Raw genomic sequence first — 14,180 nt, forward strand, 5'->3', positions numbered from 1 at the left:
GTCTGTTGCTGGAACTATAAATGGCTTGCACTCATAATGGAAGTAGCTTTGGATCACCATGCATGCTCAGCTAGTGTTTAGGGTGTGATGAACTTGTTGGATAGAGCCAGCCCCACTGACTCAGGGTGAATGCTGCAACTATATCATTTTGTTTCTGTAGTAGTCAAACACTTTTTTACTTAAATTAGCTGAAGTATCTATTATTTTATTTTTTTATTTCCTAAACTTTAAACCTGGAACAGTGCTCATCTCATTCGTAACAGATTTTGAAGATCCCCGAGATAAAACTTTTCTGTAACGACAACAACAGGGATGATGTCAATCATTTATTAGATTTAGTCTTTTGTATATTGAACTTTTTGCCTATCAAATTGAAATGCATAATAAAAAAATACATTTCTTGTATACTCTTGATTGGCTCTAAACTTAGGGTCTAGTGTTTAGATTAAAAGTCTATTGATGCCACGGCAAGGAGCATGTTAGACTTGCTTTTCTTTTGCTAAAGATAGATATCACAAACCAGCTAATTTGATGTGACCACAAGGAAATATAGTGAAATTATCTTCAATTTAAAGTTGCGATAACTCATTTTTTTTTTTATTATTTTGTTAAAATTTGGATATAAACAAAATGTAATCTTCTAAATGAATAAATGTTCAATACTTTCTCTTGTGAAGTTAGTTTTTTTCCAGCTTATTTCAAGTTACTATTTTTAGTGATAGTTGATTTATTTTTTCATGTTAGTGTTTTTCTACTTAATGTACATTATATTGCATGTCTTTATGCATATAAAAACGGTTCCATCTTAAAGAAAAAGGGCCACACATCAATGATGTTAATAAAGTTGTTTTTCACAAAACAATCAGATTTAATGAGATTTTTTGTGTTTTTTCAAAGTTTAAAAAAAAAACAAAAAAAAAACATTGATTTATTATAAAAAAAAAAAAGAAAATTTAGTTTGATTTTTACCATACCATAAATTGTATTAAAAAGATTCAGTGTGTTGAAATGAATCTTAGATGAGCAAAGTTGCACTTCCATGTGATTTTTATAAAAACATTTTTTTAATGTTTAGGTTAGCTTAATTTAATAATTATTGCTTCCATTAAATTAATTTTCATTTCCCGAAAATGGCATTACATTTGTGAAGATTTTTCGCTTATTTGAAACCTGAACTTTTAGTTATAGTCATAATTGGCTTCTGGACCAATAACAAAGAAGACAAAACTATCTAATTCTTAAGAAACTTTGATCATAATTTGGAGGCTAATCGAGCTACCAAAATAAATCTGGAACCTTCTTTTGCAAAGATTTATGTTGCCACATTAAATGTTTTTAGTTATGATGAAAATAACATTTTTATTTAGGATAGCTACTATAAACAATCTGGGATTACAGTAATTTATAATTGCTATTGCTTTTAGATCTGTATAGGATGGAGAAAGCTCACATTTTTTCTTGTGTGTGTGTGTATATATATATTACATGGATTGTCTGTTATTCTTCTGTGCGTGTGTGATATATTGAATAAAGATACTCTTAAAATGCATGCTTAAATTCAAAATCTAAGCTTATTCAAATTTTTGTTTTTCATTTTCGGCTATTTAATCAAACATTTTGTTTTCATTTTTGTATTTTAACTGTTTTTAATATTCTGTTTTGTTTCAGTCAAAAGACAAAATGATGAGAGGGGATAGGAGGAGGTGTGTACGGTTAAAGGTAAGTAAGAGTCATTTCTATTTTGATACTTAGAAGAACTCGATTGTGTAATGGTTATCAATAGAAAAGTAAATCTAAAGCAAAATTCCTCTATGCAATCACTTGAAGTAATGCGTCTCATCTTTTGGTTGATGATCATTCTGTCTCATTAGCCTTATCTTTTCATAGACAGCCTTGTGTTATAGATGCAGCAATCAAGTTGCCATAATCACAACTTGGTTGCTGATCAGTTTTCTTATACATATTTTTGTGTGATCCTCCCAGACAGAAGATGCTGCTGTTTTATAAGTAAATGTTCTTTTTCATACTTTCAAAAAAGATTATCTCAAAAAGCAAAACTGATAGAAGATGATCATTTATTCAGCATGATCTTTATCCAAATCGTTGACCAGTGTGTGGGTGAGGGGGGTCAAAGAGAAAAAAAAGATCAAAATCACAAATTAGTTATATTGTATTAGTCCATGTCATTACACATCAGATGCCAATATGTGCTTTAAAATGGACTGTTTTTCTATTTCTTTCTCTTTCTTGGACTCCTGTGATGTCATGTTTTTAATACATTACTGGTTGTTTTCAACTCTGGTTCATCAATTTGATCATCAGTAATTCCATTTCCTGCTTTTCTTAATTAACTAGTATAGATACTAGGGGATGTACCCCTTCAATAGTTAGCATTCTAGAATGGATCTTGAAATTCTTTTAAAATTAAAAATTTTTATTTGAAATGAATTAAATCAATTTTCAATTTATTGAAAATTTGAAAACACAAATACTAAACTATCTCTAAAATAGTTATTGTCACTGAATTTAGATAAGAATGGCACAAGTTGATAAGTAGGAAAAAAAATGGCACAAAAGGAGAATATATATGAAGATCTCATGCTGAATTTATCAAAATCTATGATACAATACGAAGGGAAAACATTTAAAAGTTTGTCAAATTAAAAAGAAATGATATTTACATATAAAGATAGTTCCCATCCCTTAAAAAATGATTTTTTTTTTTTTTGTGTGTGAACATGCTAAAAAAAAACAATTATTTTAGAATTAAGAGTAAAATGATCCTCCATTTCCAAACCATTCTAACTTTTTAGGGCAGTTTACTAAATTTTTTACCTCTAACTCTAGATCTGACCGGCAAAATCATAAAATCACACATATTACCACCCAGACTTGGTAAGAGGCAAGTTCAGCATATAAAAATAGTGAAAATGCAAAACTAATACCATGTTTACATTATGGGAGCTTTAAAACAATGTTCCTGTGTAGTAGCCATTTTAAGAAGCATATTTGCATGGGTAGAATAAATCTAGAAAAAAGTCAACTAATGGTTAGATTTTCTTGAATTTTTTTTGGATACTTGTATTTTTTCTGTTTAATCCATCTATTATTGTTATTTACCCCGAATTCGTAAATAAAATATGAAAATAAATTCAATGTTATGGTTTGTAAAAGAAAATAATTTTTTCTCATTAATATATATATATACTAGCAAAAGTACCCGGCGTTGACTGGGTTCAAAAACAGCTTACAGAAAATGGACTCTGATTTATGAAAGTATGATAGGTTATGAAAAGGAAGGGTTGTAAAGAGATAGCTTCGAATTTGAGGGTATCAAAACCAAAGCAAAATATGATGAAAGTAAAAATAAAATAGATAAACCCCATAATTTATTATACCATACCTGTTCATATTGAAACACTTATCACAATATTCTGTGGATCTATATTAAAAAACTTGTTAAACTTTGTGACATTTCCATTCTATGGAGGTCAGGCGCGAACGAACACCCCATAATTTTATTATACCATATTTCTTCAAACTGAAACATAATTATCAAAGTATACTTAGGCAGATAAATATGAAAAGTCTTTATTAAAGTTTGTGCCTATTTCCATTCTATGGAGGCCAGGCACGAACGCAGACCCCACAATTTTATTATACCATTCCTATTTAAGTTGAAACATACTTATCAAAGTATTCTTATGTACATCTATATCAAAAACACTTGTAAACGTTTTTTTTTTTTTTTTAATTTTTTATTTCCATACTTTGTGGACCAGGCGTGTACGCAGACCCCACAATTTTAATGAATCATCATTATGCCAGATCAAACATACCCATTCCTGTGTCTCGATGCATCTTCTATCATTATATGTGATCAGTTTTCTATAATAGTCAACCATATAGGAGCCTATTCGTGATCAGACACATACACAGACGTTCAGCTTGTTTAATAGCAAGAAAAAATTCTAAAAAATAATTCATTTTTAAAAGATTAAAAGGATTTAAATTCCATCCTTTTAACCAAAAATGTATAGGAAACTGTAATTTATAAAATAAAGACATCTGTTTAAGTACACCTATAAACTACTTCCATCCACAGTTGACATTCATATTTTATGATTTCTATCATTCCATAAATATTGAACAATGATATTTGTCGCTATTCGATAATTTAATTGTTTAATAAACTATTTGACTGTAAACCAACTTTCTATAACTTCAATTATTGAAATTATCAAAAAACAAAGAACTGTTTATATATACACAGGTGGCAAAAAAAAAAAGTCTGCACTTGTAATTTTTTCCAAAACTGCAAATTTAAGCTAAATTTGATATAACTGTTTAAACAAACTATACCTCATTTGATTGGCCTTTTATTCTTCTATAATTTTACCTCTTCATATTTGACTTTTAATTGAAATATTCTTGTGTTCACGTTAATTAAAAAAAAATAACTTCCAATTGAGGAGGCAAAAAGAAAGTCCGCACAATGGAAAATTGTTATTTAAATGTAACTTTAGGACATTAATGCAACACAAATACAACAGGAACACAATGAACTAGTTAATATTTAGTAGCATAGCTCTTCTTCAATTTGACAGTCTGTAATATTTTGAGAATTCCTTGAATTAGACTGCAGCAATACTCCAGGGAAAGGGCATCCTATTTTTCTTTAATTGTTGTCCAAAGTTTTTCCAAATTTGAAATTTTATCATTATGTAGCTGTTGCTTGATGTAATGCCATATGTTTTTGATAGGATTAAGGTCTGAATGTGCAAGCCAATCCAAACACGGAATATCATGCTCTTCCAGGAACCTCTTGACATTGCCAGCTGTATGAATGGGAGCATTATCTTGCATGAAGATGGGATTATCATCCAAATTCCAACTAAAGAAAATGCTCAGTCAACATATTAATGTACTTGGTTGAATTAATTCAACCTTGCAAGCGAACTATAGGCCCTGGACCATTGATACTAATAATGCCCCACACCAAAACTGAACCTCTACTACCTTGTAGCATTGAAACTGAGCACCTATGATTAAATTCTTCGTTGACGGACGTACTGCCTAGATTATTGAACTTGCTTTCATCGACGGACGTACTGCCTAGCCTATTGAACTTGCTTTCGTCACTAAAAAGCACTTTTGACCAATATGAGCAGTCATGATCTTCATTGCATCTGACAAAGTCCAGACGGCGCTTTCTGTTCTTTACAGAAATCTTTGGCTTGCATCTTGCAACATATCCTCGCAAATTAAATTTCTTTAATCTGTTCTTTACAGTAGATGTACTTTTTAACAAGATTGCACTTGAGGGGGGGAGGGGGCCATTTCAAATCTGTTTCTTAGACTGCGGATCTTGATAGCATTGTCTTCCCTGTTTGAAGTAACTCTAGTACGACCAGATTTAGGGGCATCACGAACACTGCCAGTGTTTTGGTGGTTTTGCACAGTTTTTTGTACCGTTTTCTCATCAAATTTCAATCTACGGCCGATTTTTCAATTGGATAAACCAGAAAGGTGGAGATTAATTAGCTCCTGATGATCACTAAGAGAAAGTTGTGGCATATGGACTAAATGTTACGTTGTATAACCTGGAACAACAACAATTACGATTAGAGCGGCTTTGTTGCCTGTTGGTGGATATTTTAAAACTGATTTAGGTGCGATAATTTAAGCTGGTTTTAAGCGAATTTGTTGCTGCGGACTTTCTTTTTGCCTCCTCAGTTTGAAGTTATTTTTTTAAATTTATGTGAACACTAGAATATTTCAATTAAAAGTCAAATATGAACAGGTAAAATTATAGAGGAATAAAAGGCGAATCAAATGAGGTATAGGTTGTTTAAGCAGTTACATTAAATTTTGCTTAAATTTGCAGTTTTGGAAAAAATTACAAGTGCGGGCTTTCTTTTTGCTGGCACTGTATAAAAAAAATTACATCAAAGATTCTGTAGTTAAAATTGGTGGTCCCTATCAATCACTGTCGCACAAAGGAAATGTGAATCATAAGTAATGTTACCAACTGCCCCCACCAAAATCAATATGAAACATTTTTATGGTTTTTGTTAAAAAAAAAGTCACAATGTTTATTTGTTGTTGCAATGTGGCAAAAAAAAAATTAGGACAAATTCATAGGGGGAACATGTTAGTTAATATAAATTATTTAGATAAAATATTGAAAGTTGTGTGCCGATATTTCTATGAAGATGCTTTCAGATAAATTAAAAAAAACAAAAAAAAACAGAATTAAATAAATGATATAAAGTATTTCTGGAGTTAAATGTAATCGAACTGCATACGTTGGGATTAGTAGTCCATCTTGAAAATAACCTGACCAATGTCAGCAGACTTATTAAGTGAAAAAAAGATGTTAATAGTTAATGTATGTGATGGTCGAACTAAACTGACTCTCAGTCAGTGAGAAATGTACACATTTACGTTTACTGGCTGATGTTACAGAATAATGTATGTGGAAAGTTATCTATTAACTGGAAGCAAGTGAACAGTTTTGCATTGTATGTTTAATTTTACAAAAATGACTCAAAAAATATTTGTAAAATGCAATCTGTTAAACGAAGGAATGAATTTGAATTAAACAGACTAATAATTTGTGGAAAATATACATCAGGTAGTGGCAGATAGTGCCATTTAAAAAATTTTTTTTTTCATGTGTGGCACTTGCATTTATAATCCTATGCCTCTTTTTATAGAGAGGAAAATTGCCACTATTTTAATAATATGGACACTTTAAACATTAAAACAATTTTTAAAATTATTTTAAAAAGATAATTTTTTTTGTGTTGGTGTGCTTTTCCGTTTTTGAATTATTTTGGTGTACTTTTGTTTGATCACTGCTTCCCTTCTAAATAATGAAATCCCTCCACCCTCCATTTTTGTGTGTGTGTGTGTGTGTGTGAAAACCTTAAAAAAAAGTAAAAAATGCAACAATTACTTAATGATTTTAAGTGAGGGATCAAATTCTTGCATAAATTTAACATAAAATGAGCAGCCATTTCTAAGACATTCTAGCATTTTAAAGCAGTTAACCATTTTTATTTTGCTCTGATAGATAAATTCTGTGCTTTTATTTCTTTTAACTACTTTTTAAGCGATTAAGCATGGTTTTATAACCTTGCCGGCTAAACTTAGGGTTAGTGGAAGAATTTATTATCTCTCAAAATTTATCATCTCTAAAAAATTAGAATGTCTCCGAAATGATGAGTTGACATTAAATTTATATGTAAGACTCTCCCACTCTAAATTTTAATTTCTTTCTTTCCGTAAAGTTACTCAAGATGTAATTACCTAAAAACGAGTAGAATTCTGATTTTTATGTTAATCTACAAATTTGATATAATAATAATTAGTAGTAATACTATTACTTCTGTGTCTTGTTTTTCTGTTTACAGCTAAATAAATCAATCCACTACATATGTTATATTAACAAAAGCAATAACTGACCAAATCTTTAGAATTAGAATAAAAATGTAAAATTCTTTATTTTTTTATTCCGATTAATCGTCCCAACACTACTAAATAGTAACACTATTTAGAAACTCATTTTTAACATGGGAATGGGACTTTTACAATGCTGATCCTATACCAGCTTCTTTGGTATACCAGTTGTCAACTATTTTTGAATTATTTATGAAAAAAATTTAAATAATATTTTATCAACTTATGGCAGACTAATGCAAATTGGCTTTGTTTTAAAGGAGAAATAAACATTTAGCTGTCATACAATTTTCAAATAAGGAAAATGGAGAAAAAATATTTAAAAAGGTCTACTTGTGTAATATGCCCCCCCACCTCCTCCTGCTAAGTGTATATTTTAAGTTTATGAAAGTATGTGTGGCACTTTTTACAGAATTCAAAAAATTAAAAAAACAAAACTAATCTGTAAATATTTAGAAATTTAAAAAGAATTGGAAATTGTGGAATTTGGATTTTAAAACTGAATCAATAATTGCTGAAATTGTGACCAATCTTAAGTTAGAACAAAAAATCCAGTACAATGGGGTAAAACATATGGTTAAGTTTAAATGAAAAAAACTTCATAAAAACCTTTTAAATTTGATATAAATTAAGTGATGCTGTCATGGAATTTGATTCAGTTTCCCAAGATAGCAACACTTGTTTTCATTGCAATGTTATAAATTGACCCCTTGACCTAACATTCATCGTTATTCAATTTTTAATTTTGTTACATTTATACATCACTTTGACATCAGATGTCCTTTTTAACCATAATTGAAGACATTTTCTCAATAAAAAAAATAAAAAAAATACTGTCCTTATTTCTTTTTATAGCATTTGAAGAAATGCAATTATTTTTTCATTAAATCATAAAAATTGTTTTGCACCATATTGAAAGTCACTTCATAGTTCTCAAATCTTTGAAAACAAAAAAAAAATAGCAATATTTGTTTCATTCTTGATGTTTACCATGAAATCCATAATTTTTTTCATGTCTAGGTTCTGTAAAACCTTGAATAAATAAGTGAACACTTTCTAGTCAAACGTTCATGCTAACCTTGTTATCTTAATGAAATATTACTTTTTTGCTGACCTGATTCTGAATTTTTTATTCGTCATAACCAGTTAAAGATGAGTTATCTTTTTCTTTTTTCTATTTTTCTGATCGCACATACATTATATCACTGTTTTATGAGTTTTGACTAAACAAGTAAGCAAGTTTTGATTAAACAAAAACAGTGAATGAAGCATAAAAATATGACTAAGTTCAGCACTGCCCCCCTCCATTTAGCCCCAAAAGTTCCCAGAATACGTCAAATCCTGGTGAAAGTGAAAAAACGGTGCAGTTTTAGGGCTTAACATATATAAATTTGAGTTGCAAAAACAGGAATGACTAAGTCCATCATTTTTTATTTTTTTAATTTTTTTTTTTTACTTTGTGTTAAAATGAGCCGTTTTTATTATCTTTTCTTTTTCGAATTTTTTTTTTTTTTTTTTTACACATTTTCTTACATCTACTTTAAATGTGGGCAATTTAAATTACTTGCATATTTTCGTACGATTAGCTAGATTTCAATCATGTTACTTATCTTGTCCGCATTTGGTTTTTAAAATTAAGTTGATGCCCCCAAAATATTTTATGCAGGTAGGTTTGAAACTAAATTACTTTGCTTACAAAACCACTTATTTGTTATGTTTGATTTTAGACCAGTTATACTTTCTGTGCAGTATTTTGTTTACTTCCCTTCTCCGGACTCATTATCAACACTGCACATACATTACTTTTGTTTATGATTTTTTTTTTTTCATATATAAATTCTTACCTTAGCTTCACCTCTACACTTTTCTTTACATTGACGACTTTTATAGGTTTTCGACAATACGGATTAAGAAAATCTCATTTATATTTGGCAGATACCAGTAGTTTTTGGGATAAAGACCTGCATTATGCACTTTAAATCAATGGCTGCCAGATTTGTACGCACGTACGAGGAACAAATCTAGTTCTATCTGACCGACACTGCCCCTCTCCTCAATTTTTTTGTTGGTTTTATTTGCAGATGGGTATTCTGACAACGATTATCAAGGTTACATTTGGGGCAAATATTTGGACAAAATGGAGTGTCTTTTCCGATAGCCGTTCTTAACATGGGGAGGTTGGGGGTGCCTATTCTGAAAGCCGTTCTTAACATGAGGTTGGAGGTTGAGCAGCAACAACAACAACTGTACTTTAATTTTTTATGAGAGTAGACGGTTAAACTTCCACCGAGCAACGCTAGTTAACGGGTCATGCTAGTCTATATATCTATAAAAGTGAACTTGTTTGTGTGTCTGTCTGTGTACATTTTCCTATACAATAACTTTGGAATTTGATATACAGGGTACTGAGATTGAGAAAAATCTTTGTAATCCGTTTTCGGCCAGAAATTTGGCTGTTAAGGGGTCAAAGTTCAACAATTTAACCTTTGAGAACTCTACCAAACTCCTCCGACAATTTTGGGTCTAAACACTTGAAATTTTAGATATAGGTTTCTTGGACATGGATCTAACTTAATAACTTGATTTGAGCCCAAAACAATAAATGTCATAATATGGGTCAAAGTTAAAAAAAAATTTGATCTCTGTGGTCTCTACCAAATTATTCAGATAATTTCTGGTCTAAACATTTGAAATTTTACATAAAGGGTATTCAGAAATAGGGCAAGCTTTTTAATTGGTTTGGGTTGAAAATTTTTAGTTACCAATATATAGATCTATGTATGTTTGCATGTGTGCCTAAAACTTTTGACAGAGGCGACGGATTTTTACAAGATCAGTATCGTTTTGAAGTTCGACCTTTCAAACGACAAATATCGAAAAATTGGCTGAAAACATTAATATCTTCACTTTAAACTGGGCACTTTTCTACAGGTCGCTTTTTTCGCCGATATTTTTGAAAGTCATCCTCTCGTTTCGATTGCCTAGCCTTAATTAAAACCTACATCACTTCTGGTTTGGCGGTGCGTGTAATAGCAAAGACGTCAGGTTTTTTTCCCGTTCTTTTCCTCCTTCGCGGTACGGGTTCCTACTACCACTTTTTTTTTTTTTTTTTAATGACATAAATGCTACTTAAAACCAACAGTATTTTCGTGTAAGAATTATATATAATGTGAAATGAAGAAATTGCTTAAATTTAAATTTTTATCATTTATATTATAATTAAAAAAAACAAAAAGAAAAACTTTGCTTAGTCTAGGTCTAGAAAATTTTTTTTTGATTCATTATTGCTTTCTGATTGTTGATTCAACTTAAATATAAGTTTGGAACTTGTTCATCTTGTCATTTTTTTCTTTTTATAATTTTGTCTCTAATCTTATCATTTGGAACTTATCTGTTTATATTCATCTGACTAAGCTGAAACCTTAATCAATAACTGGCTGCTTTGCTAGTAATTAAGTTATAAAAAAATAAATTGTGAGGTGATGCTGGTGTCATCACTTGTGCTGTTGTTGGCAAGGTATATAACCAATACTTATTAGAAATTGCCCTTTTGCTATATTGGCTTTGCTCTTTTTTCTTTTTGTCGACTTCACTCAAAATATTACATTTTGGACACTATTTAGCATGGCTGCATAAAGTTAACCAGATAAAATACAGTCTGCTTTATTAAGAAATAGTTTTTGTTTTTGGTAATGTCACCATCGCATCACATAAAAAACAACTGATATTTCAGGTAAGACTCTGCTCTTTTTCTCTTTAATAAACTTATTTTAGATATAGGTTTTCGTGGAGTGAATGATAGATAAGATTCTTGAAATAAATGCTGAAATCTTTACATGTTTTCTATGAGATTAGTAATGCAATAGAATTTTATTAGACAATTGAACTGATTTTTAAAATTTTATTATCGGTAAACTTTGGAAAGTTTCCCCAATGTTTTCTCTTTTTTTTTTCATAATTTTAATTATATAAGAATATTCGTCCAAGGATGGGTGAAATTAATTCCCTGAACAGAACAGTTTTGTAACACTTATGTCGTCCTACAAAAATAAAGATATTATGCTACTAAACTTTATATCTAGAATCCTAATTCTCATTAAAACCCATTACATGGTTTTGAGCCCAGAAAAGTCTAAAATGTAAGACTTAAGCTTAAGAGGTTTTAAAAAGAAGAAAAAAAAAAACTTAAATCAAATAAAATTGAACATTTCTTTTTTTAATCGAAATGTTATTCCTTGACTTGAGATTGTAATGTTTTATAATTTTATTTCTTTTATTGCTGTTAATGTATTCACATTTCTATTTAAATGCAAACTTACAAATCTGATAAAACGAATTGTAAATATTTATGCAATATATTTCAGTCATACATGAACAATAATACTTAGCAGTTAACACAATAGCAGATCTAATGAATATAAATGAGTAGTTTTAATGGAGGTGTTTTCTAAACTGCTGAAAATGTAAAGCACACCAGTATTTACACAAAAGTATTCAATAAATAAAGGGAGAAAACTCTTGTTTTCTCTTTTTTTTCTCTCTTCATTTGGAATTAAATATTTTATGCTGGATATGATTAAATAGATTTACATTGGAAAGATAATTTAGGTTGTATTAAAATTGAATCTGCTTTATTATTAATAATGATAGATGCAAGACATTTTTAAAATTTTTATAATTAGTTTTCTTGTTTTATTATCAGCTAAAAGAAAAAAATTCAAGATTATACAATTAAAGATTCATAGACATGTTCTAAAAGAAATTACATATTTACTTTTCTAAAAAATAAATAAAATGAGAATAAAACATCACTTGCTAATTTACTTAGTATATTTTAAATATTTTTATTTTAAATAAAAAATAGATGGTGTTGAACTGTTTTTATTGCAGTTACAGTAAAACTGTAAAAAGAACCATGCAGATAGTTTTTGTAAATTACATGTTTAATATTTCCTCAACAGTAGATGCATTGGATAGAAACAATAGATAAATGCTCTGTAATTTTGAACAGAATTCTTTATTTAATTTACCTGGATAGATTGTTCTTGTTCTATCAGCCATGACCTGGTAGAAACGTTAAGTAATTTTATTATTACATATAGTAAGGTTTGCATCTTCAACCTTCAGAAGACTGTTATTTAGAATTGATTGATGCACAACTGCTTTGTCCATTGTGTCACGTTTCTTACACCTGAATTTTAATGTGAAATTTCTGCCGTATATGTCTGATGTATTATATGATTAAATGCATTTCCAAAAAGTTTGAAACCTATCGATCAATAAGTATGATGACGAGATATGTCTGTGCGTTTTTTTTTAAATTTTTTTTATATGTACAAACATAATGTAACATGTGACACAAAATAATGAATGGAATGGTAAGTGGTGGGGTGAGGAGACTAAAGGGAAGCACAAAAGTCTCATAATTTGAAGACTGACTTCAATCCCTTTATAGGATTGTACATTTTCATGTTCTCTTCACTCACACATAAAAATAAATTTCACCAAACAATAACCAAGAAGAAACTGATAATGTAAATAGTTCATTGTTTAAATATTACCATTGTATAAGCATGTGGCCGATTCCTGATTAATTTTGTTTGAAAAATGTAACATTCCTAAGTTTTTTTTTTTTTTTGTCATGGCTACTCGAGTTTAAAAGTAACAATTAATTTTCTTTTTCTAAACATTTAAATAAAAAAAAAAAATGGTACTTAGAAATTACTTTTTTCAGTGTATATATATATATATATATATATATATATATATATAAAATTTAGAAATGACAATTTTTTTTTTCTCAAAATATTTCTAAATTTCTGACAAACTTTATATTGAGTACCATCAGAAAAGAATGTCCTTGGCAACTTTCAAAGAGAAAGTGAAAATCTAAGCAAGCATAGAAAGCTATGAAGAAAAAAATACAAAGTTAACATGTAAAGAGATGCTGAAAAATTATATTTACTCGACTTCATGCATTTAAAAAATTATTTTGTACCTATGAATAATAACGTTTGCATGTTAATTTAAATGTGTGTTTTTTTAATTTGTAATTTTATCAAGTTTTCAGCAATATTTGCATACTGATATTTTTCATTTATTACATGCCATTTTTCTTTTAAAGATAGAATGGTTTGAGAGAATAATTTAAAAAAATTTTATTTAAGAAATGTTATATAAAGATCTAAAAATTAATTGCAACACTGAATATAATGTTTGTTACCAAAGTTTTTGGTTTAATATTTTTAATTGTAATCTCTGATTAAAATTGAGACAACTACACGTGTGTACCTATATTTGTCACATCAACATAACTTTGATACTTTGAATTTTTATTTTTGTATTTACTATTAATTGAATATTTATTGAAACAATAGAGTAAAACTAACAAAATTTAAAAATAATAATTTAATTACAAAATTTAATCCCTTAGAATATGTCTCTTTCAGCCATTTTAATCTTTTGTTAATTGTTGAAAAAGACAAAATTTGTGACCATTCGAAATTTTAAGAATTTGTAGCATTTAAACCATTTAATAGGAAATAATTTCTTGCTTTAAAATTCTTAGTCTATCCCATTGAAACTTTTGAATGCTACTTACAGCTAATAATTTTATAAGTAGATATTAAAAAAATATTACCTTATCAAAATTAGATAACGAGCAAGGAGTCCAGAAGTTGTTTGGGACTGAATGAAGATCAAGAAATTTTCCACCT

At 29.0% G+C, this 14,180-nt stretch overlaps 1 protein-coding gene across 9 annotated transcripts in view; it reads left to right on the plus strand.

Annotated features, from left to right (window-relative positions):
* The window catches only part of LOC145296834 (oxysterol-binding protein-related protein 9-like), a 203,012-nt gene that overhangs the window by 28,005 nt on the left and 160,827 nt on the right, over positions 1-14,180 (plus strand). For 8 of the 9 annotated variants that reach the window (XM_080142948.1, XM_080142950.1, XM_080142949.1 and 5 more), the window contains exon 2: positions 1,669-1,719. In XM_080142948.1, the coding sequence (XP_079999074.1) occupies positions 1,669-1,719 (51 nt within the window). Of the gene's footprint in view, positions 1-1,668; positions 1,720-9,091; positions 9,131-14,180 lie in introns of those variants that run through there. The other variant, XM_080142956.1, reaches the window with a different exon arrangement.

Source organism: Euprymna scolopes, chromosome 17 (genome assembly GCF_053919585.1).
Source record: "Euprymna scolopes isolate OS-2025 chromosome 17, ASM5391958v1, whole genome shotgun sequence".
Lineage (NCBI taxonomy): Eukaryota > Metazoa > Mollusca > Cephalopoda > Sepiida > Sepiolidae > Euprymna > Euprymna scolopes.